This window comes from Cherax quadricarinatus, chromosome 21 (assembly GCF_038502225.1).
Source record: "Cherax quadricarinatus isolate ZL_2023a chromosome 21, ASM3850222v1, whole genome shotgun sequence".
NCBI lineage: Eukaryota > Metazoa > Arthropoda > Malacostraca > Decapoda > Parastacidae > Cherax > Cherax quadricarinatus.
Window position 1 is genome coordinate 15,159,799 of NC_091312.1, and position 18,842 is coordinate 15,178,640.

An 18,842-nucleotide genomic window follows, 5' to 3' on the forward strand; every position below is an offset into this window, starting at 1 on the left:
AAGAAAGGTGAAGAGAGTGCAAAAGGAGAGCAGATGAAAGAGTGGGAGAGACACTGTCAAGAAATTTCAATGAAAATAAGAAAAAATTTTGGAGTGAGTTAAACAAGTTAAGAAAGCCTAGGGAAAGTATGGATTTGTCAGTTAAAAACAGAGTAGGAGAGTTAGTAGATGGGGAGATGGAGGTATTAGGTAGATGGCGAGAATATTTTGAGGAACTTTTAAATGTTAAGGAAGAAACAGAGGCAGTAATTTCATGCACTGGCCAGAGAGGTATACCATCTTTTAGGAGTGAAGAAAAGCAGAATGTAAGTATGGTGGAGGTATGTGAGGCATTACGTAGAATGAAAGGGGGTAAAGCAGCTGGAACTGATGGGATCATGACAGAAATGTTAAAAGCAGGGGGGGATATAGTGTTGGAGTGGTTGGTACTTTTGTTTAATAAATGTATGAAAGAGGGGAAGGTACCTAGGGATTGGCGGAAAGCATGTATAGTCCCTTTATATAAAGGGAAAGGGGACAAAAGAGATTGTAAAAATTATAGAGGAATAAGTTTACTGAGTATACCAGGAAAAGTATACGGTAGGGTTATAATTGAAAGAATTAGAGGTAAGACAGAATGTAGGATTGCGGATGAGCAGGGAGGCTTCAGAGTGGGTAGGGGATGTGTAGATCAAGTGTTTACATTGAAGCATATATGTGAACAGTATTTAGATAAAGGTAGGGAAGTTTTTATTGCATTTATGGATTTAGAAAAGGCATATGATAAAGTGGATAGAGGAGCAATGTGGCAGATGTTGCAAGTATATGGAATAGGTGGTAAGTTACTAAATGCTGTAAAGAGCTTTTATGAGGATAGTGAGGCTCTGGTTAGGGTGTGTAGAAGAGAGGGAGAATACTTCCCGGGAAAAGTATGTCTTAGACAGGGATGTGTAATGTCACCATGGTTGTTTAGTATATTTATAGATGGGGATGTAAAAGAAGTAAATGGTAGGGTGTTTGGGAGAGGGGTGGGATTAAATTATGGGGAATCAAATTCAAAATGAGAATTGACACAGTTACTTTTTGCTGATGATACTGTGCTTATGGGAGATTCTAAAGAAAAATTGCAAAGGTTAGTGGATGAGTTTGAGAATGTGTGTAAAGGTAGAAAGTTGAAAGTGAACATAGAAAAGAGTAAGGTGATGAGGGTATCAAATGATTTAGATAAAGAAAAATTGGATATCAAATTGGGGAGGAGTATGGAAGAAGTGAATGTTTTCAGATACTTGGGAGTTGACGTGTCGTCGGATGGATTTATGAAGGATGAGGTTAATCATAGAATTGATGAGGGAAAAAAGGTGAGTGGTGCGTTGAGGTATATGTGGAGTCAAAAAACGTTATCTATGGAGGCAAAGAAGGGAATGTATGAAAGTATAGTAGTACCAACACTCTTATATGGATGTGAAGCTTGGGTGGTAAATGCAGCAGCGAGGAGACGGTTGGAGGCAGTGGAGATGTCCTGTCTAAGGGCAATGTGTGGTGTAAATATTATGCAGAAAATTCGGAGTGTGGAAATTAGGAGGTGTGGAGTTAATAAAAGCATTAGTCAGAGGGCAGAAGAGGGGTTGTTGAGGTGGTTTGGTCATTTAGAGAGAATGGATCAAAGTAGAATGACATGGAAAGCATATAAATCTATAGGGGAAGGAAGGAGGGGTAGGGGTCGTCCTCGAAAGGGTTGGAAAGAGGGGGTAAAGGAGGTTTTGTGGGCTAGGGGCTTGGATTTCCAGCAAGCGTGCATGAGCGTGTTAGATAGGAGTGAATGGAGGCGAATGATACTTGGGACCTGACGATCTGTTGGAGTGTGAGCAGGGTAATATTTAGTGAAGGGATTCAGGGAAACCGGTTATTTTCATATAGTCGGACTTGAGTCCTGGAAATGGGAAGTACAATGCCTGCACTTTAAAGGAGGGGTTTGGGATATTGGCAGTTTGGAGGGATATGTTGTGTATCTTTATACGTATATGCTTCTAAGCTGTTGTATTCTGAGCACCTCTGCAAAAGCGGTGATAATGTGTGAGTGTGGTGAAAGTGTTGAATGATGATGAAAGTATTTTCTTTTTGGGGATTTTCTTTCTTTTTTGGGTCATCCTGCCTCGGTGGGAGACGGCCGACTTGTTGAAAAAAAAAAAAAAAATATATATATATATATATATATATATATATATATATATATATATATATATATATATATATAAAACAAGTCGGCTGTCTCCCACCGAGGCAGGGTGACCCAAAAAGAAAGAAAATACTTTCATCATCATTCAACACTTTCACCTCACTCACACATAATCACTGTTTTTGCAGAGGTGCCCAGGATACAACAGTTTAGAAGTATGTACGTATGAAAATACACAACATATCTCTCCAAACTGCCAATATTCCAAACGCCTCCTTTAAAGTGCAGGCATTGTACTTCCCATTTCCAGGACTCAAGTCCGGTTATATAAAATAACCGGTTTCCCTGAATCCCTTCACTAAATATTACCCTGCTCACACTCCAACAGATCGTCAGGTCCCAAATACCATTTGTCTCCATTCACTCCTATCTAACACGCTCACGCACGCTTGCTGGAAGTCCAAACCCCTCACCCACAGCACCTCCTTTACCCCGTCCCTCCAACCTTTTCGAGGACGACCCCTACCCCGCCTTCCTTCCCCTACAGATTTATACGCTCTCCATGTCATTCTACTTTGATCCATTCTCTCTAAATGACCAAACCACCTCAACAAACCCTCTTCAGCCCTCTGACTAATACCTTTATTAACTCCACACCTTCTAATTTCCACACTCCGAATTTTCTGCATAATATTTACACCACACATTGCTCTTAGACAGGACGTCTCCACTGCCTCCAACCGCCTCCTTGCTGCAGCGTTTACAACCCAAGCTTCACACCCATATAAGAGTGTTGGTACTACTATACTTTCATACATTCCCTTCTTTGCCTGTATAGATAATGTTTTTTGTCTCCGCATATACCTCAACGCACCACTCACCTTTTTTCCCTCATCAATTCTATGATTAACCTCATCCTTCATAAATCCATCCGCTGACACGTCAACTCCCAAATATCTGAGAACATTCACTTCTTCCGTACTCCTCCTCCCCAATTTGATATCCAGTTTTTCTTTATCTAAATTATTTGATTCTGTCATCACCTTACTCTTTTCTATGTTCACTTTCAACTTGCTACCTTTACACACATTCCCAAATTCGTCCACTAACCTTTGCAATTTTTCTTTAGAATCTCCCATAAGCACAGTATCATCAGCAAAAAATCACTGTCACTTTCCATTTTGTATTTAATTCCCCATAATTTAATCCCACCCCTCTCCCGAACACCTTAGCATTTACTTCTTTTACAACCCTATCTATAAATATATTAAACAACCATGGTGACATTACACATCCCTGTCTAAGACCTACTTTTACCGGGAAGTAGTCTCCCTCTCTTCTACATATATATTATATATTAATATTATATATATATTAATAATTATATATTAACAAGTTTTTGCAGAGGCGCTCGGATACAACAGTTTAGAAGCATATATAAAGATATGTGACATATTCCTCCAAACTGGATATATCTCAAACCCCTCCTTTAAAGTGCAGGCATTGTACTTCCCATTTCCAGTACTCAAGTCCGGCAACATAAACATAACCGGTTTCTCTGAAACCATATATATATATATATATATATATATATATATATATATATTATATATATATATATATATATATAATTCTTTCAACACACCGGCCGTATCCCACCGAGGCAGGGTGGCCCAAAAGGAGCAACGAAAGTTTCTCCTTTTTCATTTAGTAATTTATACAGGAGAAGGGGTTACTAGCCCCTTGCTTCTGGCATTTTAGTCGCTTCTTACAACACGCATGGCTTACGGAGGAAGAATTCTGTTCCACTTCCCCATGGAGATTAGAGGAAATAAACAAGAATAAGAACTAGAAAGAAAATAGAAGAAAACCCAGAGGGGTGTGTATATATATGCTTGTACATGTATGTGTAGTGTGACCTAAGTGTAAGTAGAAGTAGCAAGAGATACCTGAAAATTCATGTGTATGAGACAGAATAAAAAGACACCAGCAATCCTACCATCATGTAAAACAATTACAAGCTTTCGTTTTACACTCACTTGGCAGGACGGTAGTACCTCCCTGAGTGATATCACCATATGCAAAACAACCACTGTGTAAGTGTAGCGAAATTCCAAGCTCTTTCGTGACTTCTAACATTATGAAGGAATGTGAGACATCACGAAAGCGCTTGGAATTTCACTACTCTTTCACCATGGTTGTGAAAATAAGAAATGAAACCTGAGCGCCTTCATGTGCTTACACACATTTTCAGAGGAATGAGAAGAGGCAAGAGAAGCACATTTTATGTTAAAAACTGAGGTGATACTTCACTCAGAGAAGATAACTCATCCAGTGGCACCCCACTGGATAAGTTATCTAAGTATAAGTAGCTATCAGACTGTACATAAGCATAAGTAGCTGTCAGATTGTACATAAGTATAAGCAGCTATCAGACTACATAAGCATAAGTAGCTGTCAGATTGTACATACGTATAAGTAGCTGTCAGACTGTACATAAGTATAAGTAGCTGTCAGATTGTACATAAGTATAAGTAACTGTCAGACTGTACATAAGTATAAGTAGCTGTCAGATTGTACATAAGTATAAGTAGTTGGTGGGAAAGATGCGCATTTCTTCATCATAAAGCAAATTGTAGCAATCATATACATATGCATAGGGATATATATTTTTAATTGTTAATAATTTTCTACTAGAAATTATCGCTAATATCCATAAGAACATTAACTTGATATGTGATCAGTTTAGATATAAGCATTAAATGACCCCCTCCCACTCGTACCCCTCTCCACCCTCAATGACTCCTCTTCCACGCCCTGAGCCCCCACCCCACCCCATCCACTCTTTTTCCGCATTCTTTCTCCTTCCATTCAGTCCATTCTTTGCCTACCCTTCCACCCCTCCCTTCCTCGTTCCCACTTCTCCTTAACCCATCCACCTCCCTCACTCCCAACTTCCTCTCTCTTTTCCTTCTTACCGCCTACCTACCTCCCTTCCATCTTCTCATTTCCCTCTCCACGTCGTACCTAACTTCTTATTCCTCACCCATATCCCGAACACCCAGTTGTAGACCAACTCTGCCTAGATTGAACCCACTTCTTACCCCAGCAACACCAGAGCAAGGGGCACCTCACCCCAGCAACACCAGAGCAAGGGGCACCTCACCATCTCTCACCTTCAGCAACACCAGAGCAAAGGGCACCTCACCACCCCTCACCCCCAGCAACACCAGAGCAAGGGGCACCTCACCATCCCTCACCCCCAGAAACACCAGAGCGAAGGGCACCTCACCCCCAGCAACATCAGAGCAAGGGGTACCTCACCATTCCTCACCCCCAGCAACACCAGAGCAAGGGGCACCTTGCCATCCCTCAGCCCCAGCAACACCAAAGCAAGGGGTACCTCACTGTCCTTCACCTCTGCAACAGCAGAGCAAAGGGCACTTCACCATTCCTCAACCCTAGCAGCAGCAGAGCAAGTGACACCTCATTATTCCTCACCCCTGCAACACCCAGAGCAAGGGGCACCTCACCATCCCTCACCCCTAGCAACACCAGAGCAATGGGACACCTAACCATCTCTCACCCCCAGCAACACCAGAGCAAGGGGCACCTCACTGTCCTTCACCTCTGCAACAGCAGAGCAAAGGGCACTTCACCATTCCTCACCCCCAGCAGCAGCAGAGCAAGGGGCACCTCACCATCCCTCACCCCCAGCCACAGCAGAGGAAGGGGCACCTCACTATTCCTCACCCCTGCAACACCCAGAGCAAGGGGCACCTCACCATCCCTTACCCCTGCAACAGCAGAGCAAGAGGAACCTCACCACCCATCACCCCCAACAACACCAGAGCAAGGGACACCTCACTGTCCCTCACCCCTGCAACACCAGAGCAAGGGGCACCTCACAATCCCTCACCCCTGCAACAGCAGAGCAAGGGTCACCTCATCATCCCTCACCCCTGCAATACCAGACCAAGGGGCACCTCGCCACCCATCAATCCTGCAACACTTGAGTAAGGGGGCACGCGCCACCCCTCACCCCAGAATTAAAAAAAAGAATTAGCGAAGTATTGAAAAAAATGAAAGGGATGTGGTGCTGAGAAGAAAACGGCCACATTATTAGCACTGCTGAGATTAACCAGAAATAGTAATCTGCACTCCGGCATTTACCAGCAGTAGCCAACAGGGCTAAGTAAAACGTATTACTGGGAAACTTGTCACGAGGAAATAAACTGTGAGAAACTGGACTTGTATCTGGTGCTAGACGCGTGGATGGCTGAACTGATAGAGGCGGTGCTGCCGAACATCACACTTCTGAAAGCCAGGAACGCAACAAGAGAGAGATGAATTAACGAGATAAAACCTGATTTTGACTTCAAAATGCATCAGATATAAGAGAATATGAGCCACGCTGTGTGTGTGTGGTCACATAGTACTGAGCTTCAATTATCTTCTGGAAATTACCTCTTCAAGGGGGGCTCCTTGGCGTGGTGAAGAGGCTCTTGGTCTGAGGAATTAGCCCTGTCGGTCTTCTTCCTCAGACCGAACCTAATTACCCCCCATTCTCCCCTCCCCTATCCCATCCTCCCCTTTTTCCATTCCTCCTCCTCCTCCCCACCCCTTCCTTTTGCCCTTCCTCTTTTTGGCCTTTGGGATTTCTCCCACAGGCGGGGTCCATCCCATTCCGTTGAGGTTCTTGGCGGTGGCGTAGTTTGCCGTGGAATCTGGATTGCCTGGGGATGTCCTGATCCCTCTCCGGTATCCCGGAGTAGCTTTGGGTGTCTTTTGGGCGATGGGTGTATCTCTGGAAGCCGGGGGTGGTGGCCGAAGGAGGTATGCTTTGTGGCGGATATCCGGCTGCCCTCTCTTTTGTCCACCGAGGTAGCTCGGCAGATGTGAGGTTGCTATCCCGGATTGCTGGTTTACTGGCATGAAGGGTAGGGTATGGCACGGGTTCCATGCTGCATCTGCGCTACTAGCGGTGCTGAGGTCCTCTTGGGCGCGGAGGGAGATTTAAGGCCCTTTCATTCCTCCTGGGAACTATTCCTCCCCGCTCCCCCCTTTTTTTATTCTTTTTTTTTTTATTTTTATTTTCTTTTCTTCTTTCTTTTTTTTTCTTAAAAACAAAAAGCAAAGGAGTAACCTAACCATGGCAGCCCTAGTCCATGAACCCACTACCCCCGGGCCCCTTCTTGATACCGCACCCCATTCTGACCCTGCCTTGTGTGTAGACCACTCTTCGGACACTCCTGATGCCCCTGTACCTCTTGCTGGTGCTGTTTCCTCACCCGCTTCAGGTACCGGGGCTTCGACTGACTCCTTCGATTTGTCTGAACTCCGCTCTCCTTTGACTATGCTTCCGGCTTCTCCCTCTACGGTACAGCAATTTTCGAATCGCCCACCCATTTCACGCCGGACCAACTCCGGTCCTACTCCTAAACGCCAACGTCAATCTCCTGATGATGCTCCTTTGGCAATATAAACACAAATGCAGTATAATGTGATCCTTTATTGACTACGTTTCGCCCACACAGTGGGCTTTTTCAAGTCACAAACAGAACTACCTGGGGTGGAAGGAACGCGAGTATTTATAGTCCGGCTGAGGTCAGGTGAAGAATGCTGCATCTGATGATGTACCGAGTTGGGTTGTAGAGTCTAAAAACTTGGGTAGCTTGGAAAGGAGACTGGACAAGTTTGTGAGCAGACCTTCTACAGTGTTCTTATGTGGGATAGCGATGAAGAAGTTTCTTGGCAAGTGGTTCAGCTATGTTATAGAAGCCACTATTCTGGTTGAAGTTGTCGGATACAGAAATAAGTGATGATTCCAGGATTCTTCGGTATTGGGTGTTGTCTTCTGTGGCGATAAGTCTTGAGTTTCTGTAGTTTATCAAGTGGTTGTGTGAATTACGGTCTTCATCGCTATCCCACATAAGAACACTGTAGAAGGTCTGCTCACAAACTTGTCCAGTCTCCTTTCCAAGCTACCCAAGTTTTTAGACTCTACAACCCAACTCGGTACATCATCAGATGCAGCATTCTTCACCTGACCTCAGCCGGACTATAAATACTCGCGTTCCTTCCACCCCAGGTAGTTCTGTTTGTGACTTGAAAAAGCCCACTGTGTGGGCGAAACGTAGTCAATAAAGGATCACATTATACTGCATTTGTGTTTATATTGCCATTGTGTCGGTATTTTATACCATTTATTTCCATGATGCTCCTTTGTTACCTTCCCATTCTACTCGGAAAAGACCGACACGTCAAGCACTCCCTCTCCACGCTCAGTTTTGGACCACACAATGGACTAAATTCTTTACTTTAAGACCGACTTCTTCTTCTGCCTACCTTTCTGACCATAGTATTGGCAATGCGCTCCTGCGTCATGTTGGTAGAGATATTTCATTTCATGCTCTCAAGAGCGGTATGTGCATCGTCACTGTCCAGAATGCTACCCAAGCTCATGATCTTTCTCTCCTTTCGAATATCGATACTACTCCTATCACTATTGAAAAACATCTTTCTCTCAATTCTTGTAGTGGTACTGTCATTCTGCCCCATACCATAGTCCAACAGAATTTCCAGTCATGTGGCAATGACATTTTTGAACAGCTGGAACTCCAGGATCTCCCAATCCTCAAAGTAGACACTTATGTCCTTCCTGCCCGGGGGCGGAGACATTACCCTTGCAATGTGGCTCGTTTAACTTTTGACAGCCGAGAACTCCCGTCCTCTGTATATGTCGCGGGACATCGGTTACAAGTTCGAAAGGTGATACCTACACCGCAACAATGTAGAAATTGCTGGCGTTTTGGTCACCCAGCGAAATATTGCAGATCTATGGCCGAATGCCCAGTCTGTGGTGCCGACGACCATTCTAATACATCTTGCAGTCAACCTCCATCTTGCCTTAATTGTAATGAAGCTCACCCTTCGTACTCCCGCCGTTGTCAGGTCTACTTAAATGAACGTGAAATCTGTTGCCTCAAAGAGGCAGAAGGTCTCCCTTATGCTATGGCAGTTACTCATCTCCGCCTCCAAGGGAGACTACCCCGTGTTTCTTATTCTCGTGTTTCCAAACATCCCCCCACTTCTGGGGTCCCATCTTCTGCAGCCTCCTCTGTTGTTACCCCTCCCATAGCCACTACGGCATCTAATCCTTTTGCTGTCCTTGGCTCTGACGTCCCGACTACAACTCAGTCTGTTCTCACATCTTCGCGTCCTTCCTCACAAGCCCCAGTATCGACAAGACCTCGTACGACACCTAATACCAATCGCCCCTCTACTCAGAAGTCCAAAAAATCCACATTGCTCAAATCTTCTTTGCCCCTTCCTTCCCTTCTTCCACCTCCACACTTTACCTTTCCAGTCTCTGTACCTAGTTCTTCCCCTCTCTCTGGCTCTATTACAAGTGTGGAGATTCACCCTCCTCCTCGTACTATGCCTTCCACCCTCGTCCCCTCCCAAGTTTCTCTCTCTTCTGCCACCTCCCAGGTTTCTGCCTCTTCTGTCCCCCCCCCCCCACACTTCATCTCCAGTCCCTTACACTCTTCCCTCCCCCTCTACTTTGGTACAGTCCATTACTGTCCCAATCTTTACTCACCCTCCTCCTTCTATCTCCAATATGGTCTCCCATACATCTTTGAATTCAGAAACACTTGAAGCCATTTCAGAATATATTGCAGAGACTAAACTTTCAATGGACACTGATTCACTTCCTGTTCCTTCTCTTCCCTCTCCTCCATCTTCACAACCCCATTCTTCGCAACGCTCCGTTCCTTCGCTACTTGAACGTCTTCCAATGCCACCACACGTTGACTTTTCTAACCCCCTTTACCTACAGATTCCTGGTATTTTCTTAATCGACAATCATGGCCTATTTACAGTGGAATATCCGCGGCCTCAGGGGTAATCAGGGTGAGCTTCAGATGTTGCTTTCCAGGTTTTCCCCTGTTGGTGCTTGCTTACAAGAACCAAAATTACACTCGGCTGTTTTCCAACCTATCTCAGGCTATAATTTATTGTATTCTTCGGATCCTTTCTCAGATGGGACCTTTAATGAAAGTGCCCTTCTTCTACGCAATGATATTCCGTACTGTCAACTATTTGTCCATACCTCGCTGCATTACACTGCAGCCCGTATCCACTTGAATAAGTGGTTTACAATATGTTCTTTATATCTCTCTCCTTCTCGGGCATTTTCTATCCCAGACTTTGCCTTTCTTGTTTCATCCTTACCACCACCACTTCTGTTACTTGGTGATTTTAATGCCCACCATTTCCTCTGGGGGGGGTCTCATTGTGACTCACGTGGCATCCAGTTGGAGGCTTTTCTCGCCTCTCACCCCCTCCATGTTTTAAATACGGGTACTCCCACCCATTTTGATCCTCGTACTCATACTCTCTCTTGCATCGATCTATCAGTCTGCTCTTCCTCCACTGCACTAGACTTCACCTGGTCTGTTCTACCAGACTTACATGACAGCGATCATTTTCCGATCATTCTTACTTCTCCTTCCTATTCACCACCTTTCCGTAGCCCTCGCTGGCAATTTGATCGGGCAAATTGGGATCTTTACTCACACCTCACTGCTTTTAGTGAGGTTCCTTCTTCATCCTCCATTGATGAGCTCCTACACATCTTCTCGACGTCAGTTTATACCGCAGCTTCTCATTCTATACCCCAAACCTCAGGCAGGCATTCTCAGAAGTGCGTGCCTTGGTGGTCTCCTGCTTGTGCTCGTGCAGTACGTTTGAAACGTGCTGCATGGGGCAGGTACCGGTACAATAGAACCGCTGAGAGACTTCTTGATTTTAAGCAGAAGCGTGCGATCGCTCGCCGTGTCATCCGTGAAGCTAAACGCACTTGTTGGCGAGACTATGTTTCCACCATCACCTCTGCTTCTTCTATGAGTGCAGTCTGGAAAAAAGTGAGGAAATTGAGTGGTAAATACTCTCCTGACCCGGCTCCTCTTCTACGGGTCGCTGGTGTTGATGTAGCAAACCCTCTCGACGTTGCCATTGAACTTGGCACTCATCTGGTCCGTATTTCCCGAGGGCTCCATCTATGCCCCTCGTTTCTTTCCTCAAAGTCTGCCAGAGAGTTAGTACCCTTGGACTTTTCTTCTCTCAGAGAAGAACAGTATAATGTGCCTTTTACACTTCAAGAACTGGAGGCAACGCTCTCAGCTTGCCTATCATCGGCAGCTGGGCCTGACGACATTCATATTCGTATGTTACAACATTTACATCGGTCAGCCCTTGTAGTCCTCTTACACCTCTTCAATCTTATTTGGGCACAAGGAGTTCTTCCCCAGCTGTGGAAATCTGCCATTGTTCTCCCTTTCCGCAAACCGGGTACTACAGGACATGATGCCTCCCACTATCGCCCCATCGCTCTTACTAGTGCAGTTTGAAAAGTGATGGAACGTCTCGTAAATCGACGTTTAATGTGGTATTTAGAGACACACAACAGTCTCTCCGCTAGTCAATATGGCTTTCGTAAGGGTCGTTCTACCATAGACCCCTTACTACGCTTGGATACGTATGTTCGTAATGCCTTTGCGAATAATCACTCAGTTATTGCCATATTTTTTGACCTTGAGAAGGCATATGACACAACTTGGAGGTATAATATTTTGGCCCAGGCCCATTCCTTAGGCCTCCGAGGCAATCTACCATCCTTCCTTAAGAACTTTTTAACTGACAGACATTTCCGTGTTCGAGTCAATAATGTTCTTTCCCCGGACTTCGTCCAAGCTGAAGGTGTCCCTCAGGGATGTGTTCTAAGCACAACACTTTTTCTCCTTGCTATAAATGATTTGGCCTCTGTTCTTCCACCCAATATTTGGTCATCACTCTATGTTGATGACTTCGCTATTGCTTGTGCAGGCGCTGACTGTCATCTTATTGCAGTTTCTCTCCAGCATGCGGTCGACCGTGTTTCCACTTGGGCCACCACACATGGGTTTAAATTTTCGAGTACCAAAACTCACCAAATTACTTTCACTAGATGCTCTGTTATCCCCGATCATCCTTTGTATCTCTATGGCTCCCGTATCCCCGAACGTGATACAGTCAGGTTTCTAGGCCTTCTCTTTGACCGTCGGTTATCCTGGAAACCTCACATTACCTCTCTGAAGGCAACTTGTCACAGCCGGCTAAACCTTCTTAAAACCCTTGCTCATCTTTCCTGGGGAGCTGATCGTCGAACTCTGCTTCGCCTACATTCAGCCCTCGTTTTATCGAAACTCGATTATGGTGACCAGATTTATTTCGCGACCTCTCCTGCTACTCTCTCTAGCCTTAACTCTATCCATCACCAAGGATTACGTTTGTGCCTTGGTGCTTTTCGCTCTTCCCCTGTTGAGAGCCTCTATACAGAAGCGAATGTTCCATCCTTGTCTGATCGCCGTGATGCCCATTACCTTCGCTACTATGTACGCTCTCACGATCTACACAATCCTTCCATTTATAGAATGGTCACTGATATTAGTAGACATTCTTTATTCGTTCGCCGCCCCTGTTTGCTCCGTCCCTTTTCTCTTCGCCTACATTCACTCTTGTCTTCCCTTCAGTTACCACCTTTATATGTTCATGTAGCATCTCACTTTTCCCTACCCCCCTGGGAAGTTCCAGCTGTTCGGGTCTGTTCTTTCTCACTCCCTTGCTCGAAAGCTCAACTGCCTACGGTGGCTTCCCGCTCTCTTTTTCTTGATCACTTCCACTCCCATTCTCATGCCACCGCTGTGTACACAGATGGCTCTAAGTCTTCAGACGGTGTCGGATTCGCAGCAGTGTTTCTGGACAGCGTCGTGCGGGGGCATTTACTATCTTCAGCTAGCATTTTTACTGCTGAACTGTATGCCATTCTTGCAGCACTTATTCGTATCACATCTATGCCTGTGTCATCATTTGTAGTAGTCTCAGACTCCCTTAGTGCTCTACAGGCTATACGAAAATTTGATACATCTCATCCCCTAGTTCTCCGTATTCAACTTTGGCTACGCCGTATCTCTACCAAACATAAAGATATTGTTTTTTGTTGGGTCCCTGGTCATGTCGACGTACAGGGCAATGAACAGGCAGACACTGCTGCGCGGTCAGCAGTACATGACCTACCGATTTCCTATCGAGGTGTTCCATTTCTAGACTATTTTGCTGCAATAGCTACCCACCTTCGCACCCGTTGGCAACAACGTTGGTCAACTCTGCTCGGTCACTTGTTCTATCTAGGCTGGAATATTGCTGCACTCTAACAGCACCTTTCAAGGCAGGTGAAATTGCCGACCTAGAAAATGTACAGAGAACTTTCACGGCGCGCATAACGGAGATAAAACACCTCAATTACTGGGAGCGCTTGAGGTTTCTAAACCTGTATTCCCTGGAACGCAGGAGGGAGAGATACATGATTATATACACCTGGAAAATCCTAGAGGGACTAGTACCGAACTTGCACACGAAAATCACTCACTACGAAAGCAAAAGACTTGGCAGACGATGCACCATCCCCCCAATGAAAAGCAGGGGTGTCACTAGCACGTTAAGAGACCATACAATAAGTGTCAGGGGCCCGAGACTGTTCAACTGCCTCCCAGCACACATAAGGGGGATTACCAACAGACCCCTGGCAGTCTTCAAGCTGGCACTGGAGAAGCACCTAAAGTCAGTTCCTGATCAGCCGGGCTGTGGCTCGTACGTTGGTTTGCGTGCAGCCAGCAGCAACAGCCTGGTTGATCAGGCGCTGATCCACCAGGAGGCCTGGTCACAGACCGGGCCGCGGGGGCGTTGACCCCCGAAACTCTCTCCAGGTAAACTCCAGGTAACAAACTTCATTCTATTAAACCGAGCATAGGTTACTGGCCGTCTTCTTGTCATCAGTGCCGAGGTTGGGAGACCACTCTCTCCCGCCTTCGCATTGGCCACACTCGTCTTACTCATGGGTATCTCATGGAGAGGCACCCTGTTCCTCTCTGTGAGCAGTGTCAAGTTCCAGTATCGATTAGCCACATTCTGTTAGACTGCCCTCTCTATCAACGAGCACGCAGAATTTACCTCCAACGTCGTCTTCGTTCTACTACTCTCTCTTTACCTTCCCTTCTTGCTGATGGACCCTCCTTTAATCCTGACTCTCTCATTGACTTCTTGACAACGACTGATTTACTCCACAAACTCTGATGATACTTTTCGCACTCCCCACAGCCCTTTCTAGTTCAGTCTCTTGCTGCCCTTTACCCTTTCACCATCCACTACCCCGCTGTTATCCGTAACCTATTACTCATCCATCTCCCTTTTGCCACCTGATACCCTGCTTACTTCCTGCCCTGCAGCGCTGTATAGTCCTTGTGGCTTAGCGCTTCTTTTTGATTATAATAATAATAATAATAATAATAATAATTCTGGAAATTAGCTAAGAAGGAGTTCAGAGTAAAACCAGACTACAGACGAGAAGACAGTGCATTAATGAGAAACTTTATGTATGTAATTTAGTAGGAAATGGAACTGGAATCGAAGAGAAGTCATAAACGCGAGTGTTTGTAGGCGAGCTATGATATTAATGTCATGGGCTATGTTTATGGATTTGTTTACACAAGTTAATTGCAGTGGTTATAATTCCGGTTCAGTAATAGTCAATGATAAATATTATCTGATAATCTAATTGAAACAAATATATTCCAACTTATATTCTGATACTAAAATTTTTGTCTGCAAATTATTTCTCCAAAACTTCTTTGCTAGACTTTAGTACTAAATTTTGGTGCTAGACTTTAGTGCTAAACTATACCCCTAGACTTTATTGCTAAACACACACTATACAGGCTCATACTGCTATCCCAGCCAGGAAGGCTGGTAGGAAGAAAAGTACGTTCTTCTCGAGATTAGCAGACAGAGGATCGAGCCTCCACCACTCCTTGCGCTGAATGACCCTCATAAGTTTAGCGTTTCACAAAAAAAGCTATAATAATGTCTACTACGTAAACAGTATTTAGGATTATAATTAGGCAATATTTACTTTATATAAAAAGTACAATAATACTGAATACTATTAATATACACCTAAACAAGTATTAATTGGTTCTCCACATGAAGGATACTCCTCGAAGGTGCCTCGAGGAGGTGGCTTTTGATCATAGGAATTGAACCTTTTCTTCCTCTTTGGGTCGAAACCGATTGCGTACCATATCCCAGGCGCTGTGTGACCACCTATGGATTTAGCGATTCCCAATAACAATTATCCACCAAGGATAGGGTTTGGGACCAGAATTTAAATACGATTATGTACACAAATTTCACTTCTTTGTATTTCACCACCTACTCTATACTAATAATTCATGTTGATTTTTCCTCTGTATATAGTAGGAATTTGATAATATTAAGGTATATTTTTCATGGTTCATCTTCGTTTGTGTCGAAACAATATACAGTCTTGTAATTCAAAAACTAATAATTTAATTAATTATTTTGACTAAGGGAAAAAAATATTTTACGTTTCAGTTACAGTGGAGCTTCATCATGTCATCTATACACCATCATTATACTGTATAGGGCCAGCTAACTGAGTCTAGTTTTCCTATCCAACAGCTAGCGGAGAGTTTCGACATGCCATTCTTTGAAGTATCTTGTCGAGGAGACGTGATGGTGCAGGATACCTTCCTAACACTGGCCAGGCTCATACGAGACCTGAGGCAGAGACGGGTAAGTAGGGGCGTGATGGTGCAGGTTACCTTCCTGACACTGGCCAGGCTCATACGAGACCTGAGGCAGAGACGGGTAAGTAGGGGCGTGATGGTGCAGGATACCTTCCTGACACTGGCCAGGGTTATACGAGACCTGAGGCAGAGACGGGTAAGTAGGGGCGTGATGGTGCAGGATACCTTCCTGACACTGGCCAGGCTTATACGAGACCTGAGGCAGAGACTGGTAAGTAGGGGCGTGATGGTGCAGGATACCTTCCTGACATTGGCCAGGCTTATACGAGACTTGAGGCAGAGACGGGTAAGTAGGGGCGTGATGGTGCAGGATACCTTCCTGACACTGGCCAGGCTTATACGAGACCTGAGGCAGAGACTGGTAAGTAGGGGCGTGATGGTGCAGGATACCTTCCTGACACTGGCCAGGCTTATACGAGACTTGAGGCAGAGATGGGTAAGTAGGGGCGTGATGGTGCAGGATACCTTCCTGACACTGGCCAGGCTTATACGAGACTTGGGTAAATAGGCCTCTAAGCTTCACAGTTTATCAAGCAATGCATTTATCACATATAATGAAGGTTTCGTAAGGTTATCTATTGATTTATCATCGTTTTATGTAAATTAGTATTATTATGGAAAGTGCTAAACCTGTGTGGGTTTAGTATCCGAAAATAGTGGGTAAAGGGAAACTGCTTATGGGAGAACTGACGGTGTCTTGTTGAGCAAGGGATCGTAGTCTGCTAGTTCATTGATATGTGTAGCATAGTGACTGGGTGGAGTAGTGGACGGAGGGTCGAGCCTCCATCACTCCTTGCACTGAATGACTCTCGTTGGTTTAGAGTGCATCACGTGAATATATTGTATTGTAAACCAAAGTGGCGGTCCCAGCCGGAAAATGAACCTTTTATGTCTGCTGTACCCTTCATGGGAAATGGAGGGGAGGGGGGGTGGACCACGGTTCAGTCTGTCATGGACCATTATCAAGTTAGCTTTTGGGGGTGGAGAAGTGTGGTATTCTTAATCTTAGAAATCGGAGCTTTTCTCTCCTTACTTCTATGAAACCTGATTGCTACCTAAATAACAAAAAAAAGGCACTATACCGTGACTGGAACGATACACAAATAACCCGCACATAAAAGAGAGAAGCTTACGGCGACGTTTCGGTCCGACTTGGACCATTTACAAAGACTTTGTAAATGGTCCAAGTCGGACCGAAACGTCGGCGTAAGCTTCTCTCTTTTATGTGCGGGTTATTTGTGTATGATTGCTACCTATTCCCCAAGCCTATGTATGAAGCTTATGAATTTAACGTTTCCCTCATAAATCTTATAATAATAATAATAATATGCGTGCTGAAAATGCGACACAGACAACATTGTATGATGGGCGAGAGGATATGAGAATCATAGGAGTGGAGTGCCCTCATCATACTTCCAAAGCCTGAGACTAAACCAAACTACGAGACCAACATGGTAATCATGACAGTGTCACAAGAAGTCATATAGTTCTGTAAAAATACTGGCCGACTGTGGCAATGGACACTGAATCACATGATCATGAAAATGGCAATGTATCCCACTCAATTAGTGGATTTGGACTTATCAATGTACAGAGACTAGCACCTGAGTGTGATGGGAGTGTTCAGGTAAGAGTGAGGGCGAGTTTATAACAGAGTAAGGAACCTCAGAGGAATGGAAGGGAAAAGGGCAAACACCATGGGAATTTCCCATGGTTGCAGACTAGGTAGACCACTCAACCATGCTACAGAGAGAGGATGACCTCAGCGGCCCGTCCTGTGGGCGCAGCTGACAACCCATACTGGAGTCCTACATTAGTGGCAGCTATTGGTCTGGACCCACGCCAACATATACTTACCGGGAAGGCTCTATCTACCATTCCTATGCCAAAGGCGTCTGCCAATATTGCTTACTCGATCATAGAAGGTAACCCAACCCACTACAACAAAGTTAATGCCTCCCCCGGGGGGGGGGTTATAATTCCTGTGTAAAAAAAATAATATTCCTAATTTTTTATTCGAACTCGTATATCTTATATTTTTCGTATAGCTCGAAATCTTCATAATTTATTACAATTATTTATACACACTTTGGTATACCATTTTATTTCTCTTAATGTTTTATTGATAACAAAACATGGAATCGCATTTAAGTAATCATCCGGGTACAATAACCGTGCAGAAGGCTACATGTGTTGACATTCAGCTGTGTAATACTAATACCGCTACAAAAGATTTCAATAAATTTATGTAATTTATTTAGGATGGCTTAAACCTACTTAACAACGTCATCATCTGTTTCCCTAGTAGTATTTTAACTTCTTAATAACCCTTAAAACTTTCTTTGTAACCCAACTATAACAACATATTTAGTAATTTTAATTGTTTTGATATTATTACTTAGTTAAGAAGTCTTTGTTTGCATTGATCTTCTTTCATGTCTTCTACTTGAGGGAAATTCTAGTTGTAAAATTGATGACAATAATTGTGCAGGCAAGTTTGTTTGAAGAGCGGGAGCGGCAGCACGAGGGAGTCAAGTTGGAGGCAGATCAGAAGGGTGAGAATGGAGCCTCGGCTTGTGCATCCTGTTGAGCCTTGGAGATTTGAGCATCTTGCTAAGACGCCTTCACCTACGTATGTGTGTCGTGCCCAGACCTACAGCTGTGTGTCCTGCTAAGCTATGCACATCTACCATCATAATGATCTGCACCTCTTATCTTGCTTTTAAATACTCTTAAGGAAACAACAGTGAAAGGCATGCAAAATTAATTCACCATTTCGAAATGTGTATAAGGCGAGAAAAATGCCGTAGAAATACAAACTTCAAAATAAATGTAAAGATATTAAATGTACGAAACAACAAAGACAAAGATAGACTGAGGAACTGTTGAGATGGAAACAAAAGAAATATAAAATGAAGGAAGTTCCAGTGAAGTGTACGTCAAGAGAACCCAGCTGTGATCATAAGAGACATGCAGTG

General features: G+C 44.4%; 2 protein-coding genes across 3 annotated transcripts in view; both read left to right on the top strand.

Moving 5' to 3' along the window:
* LOC128689090 (ras-related protein Rab-8A) overlaps positions 1 to 18,842 on the top strand; it is a 127,774-nt gene that overhangs the window by 108,382 nt on the left and 550 nt on the right. For both annotated transcript variants that reach the window (XM_070087245.1, XM_070087246.1), the window contains exons 5-6: positions 15,737 to 15,850; positions 18,356 to 18,842. The exon at positions 18,356 to 18,842 is cut by the window's right edge and continues 550 nt beyond it. In XM_070087245.1, the coding sequence (XP_069943346.1) occupies positions 15,737 to 15,850; positions 18,356 to 18,454 (213 nt within the window). In that variant the 3' untranslated portion in view covers positions 18,455 to 18,842. The remainder of the gene's footprint in view (positions 1 to 15,736; positions 15,851 to 18,355) is intronic.
* On the top strand, positions 11,578 to 14,457 carry LOC138853025 (uncharacterized). The gene is made up of 2 exons (XM_070087241.1): positions 11,578 to 13,372; positions 13,977 to 14,457. Exons 1-2 carry the CDS (start codon positions 11,578 to 11,580, stop codon positions 14,330 to 14,332), a joined length of 2,151 nt encoding a protein of 716 aa, XP_069943342.1. The 3' UTR covers positions 14,333 to 14,457.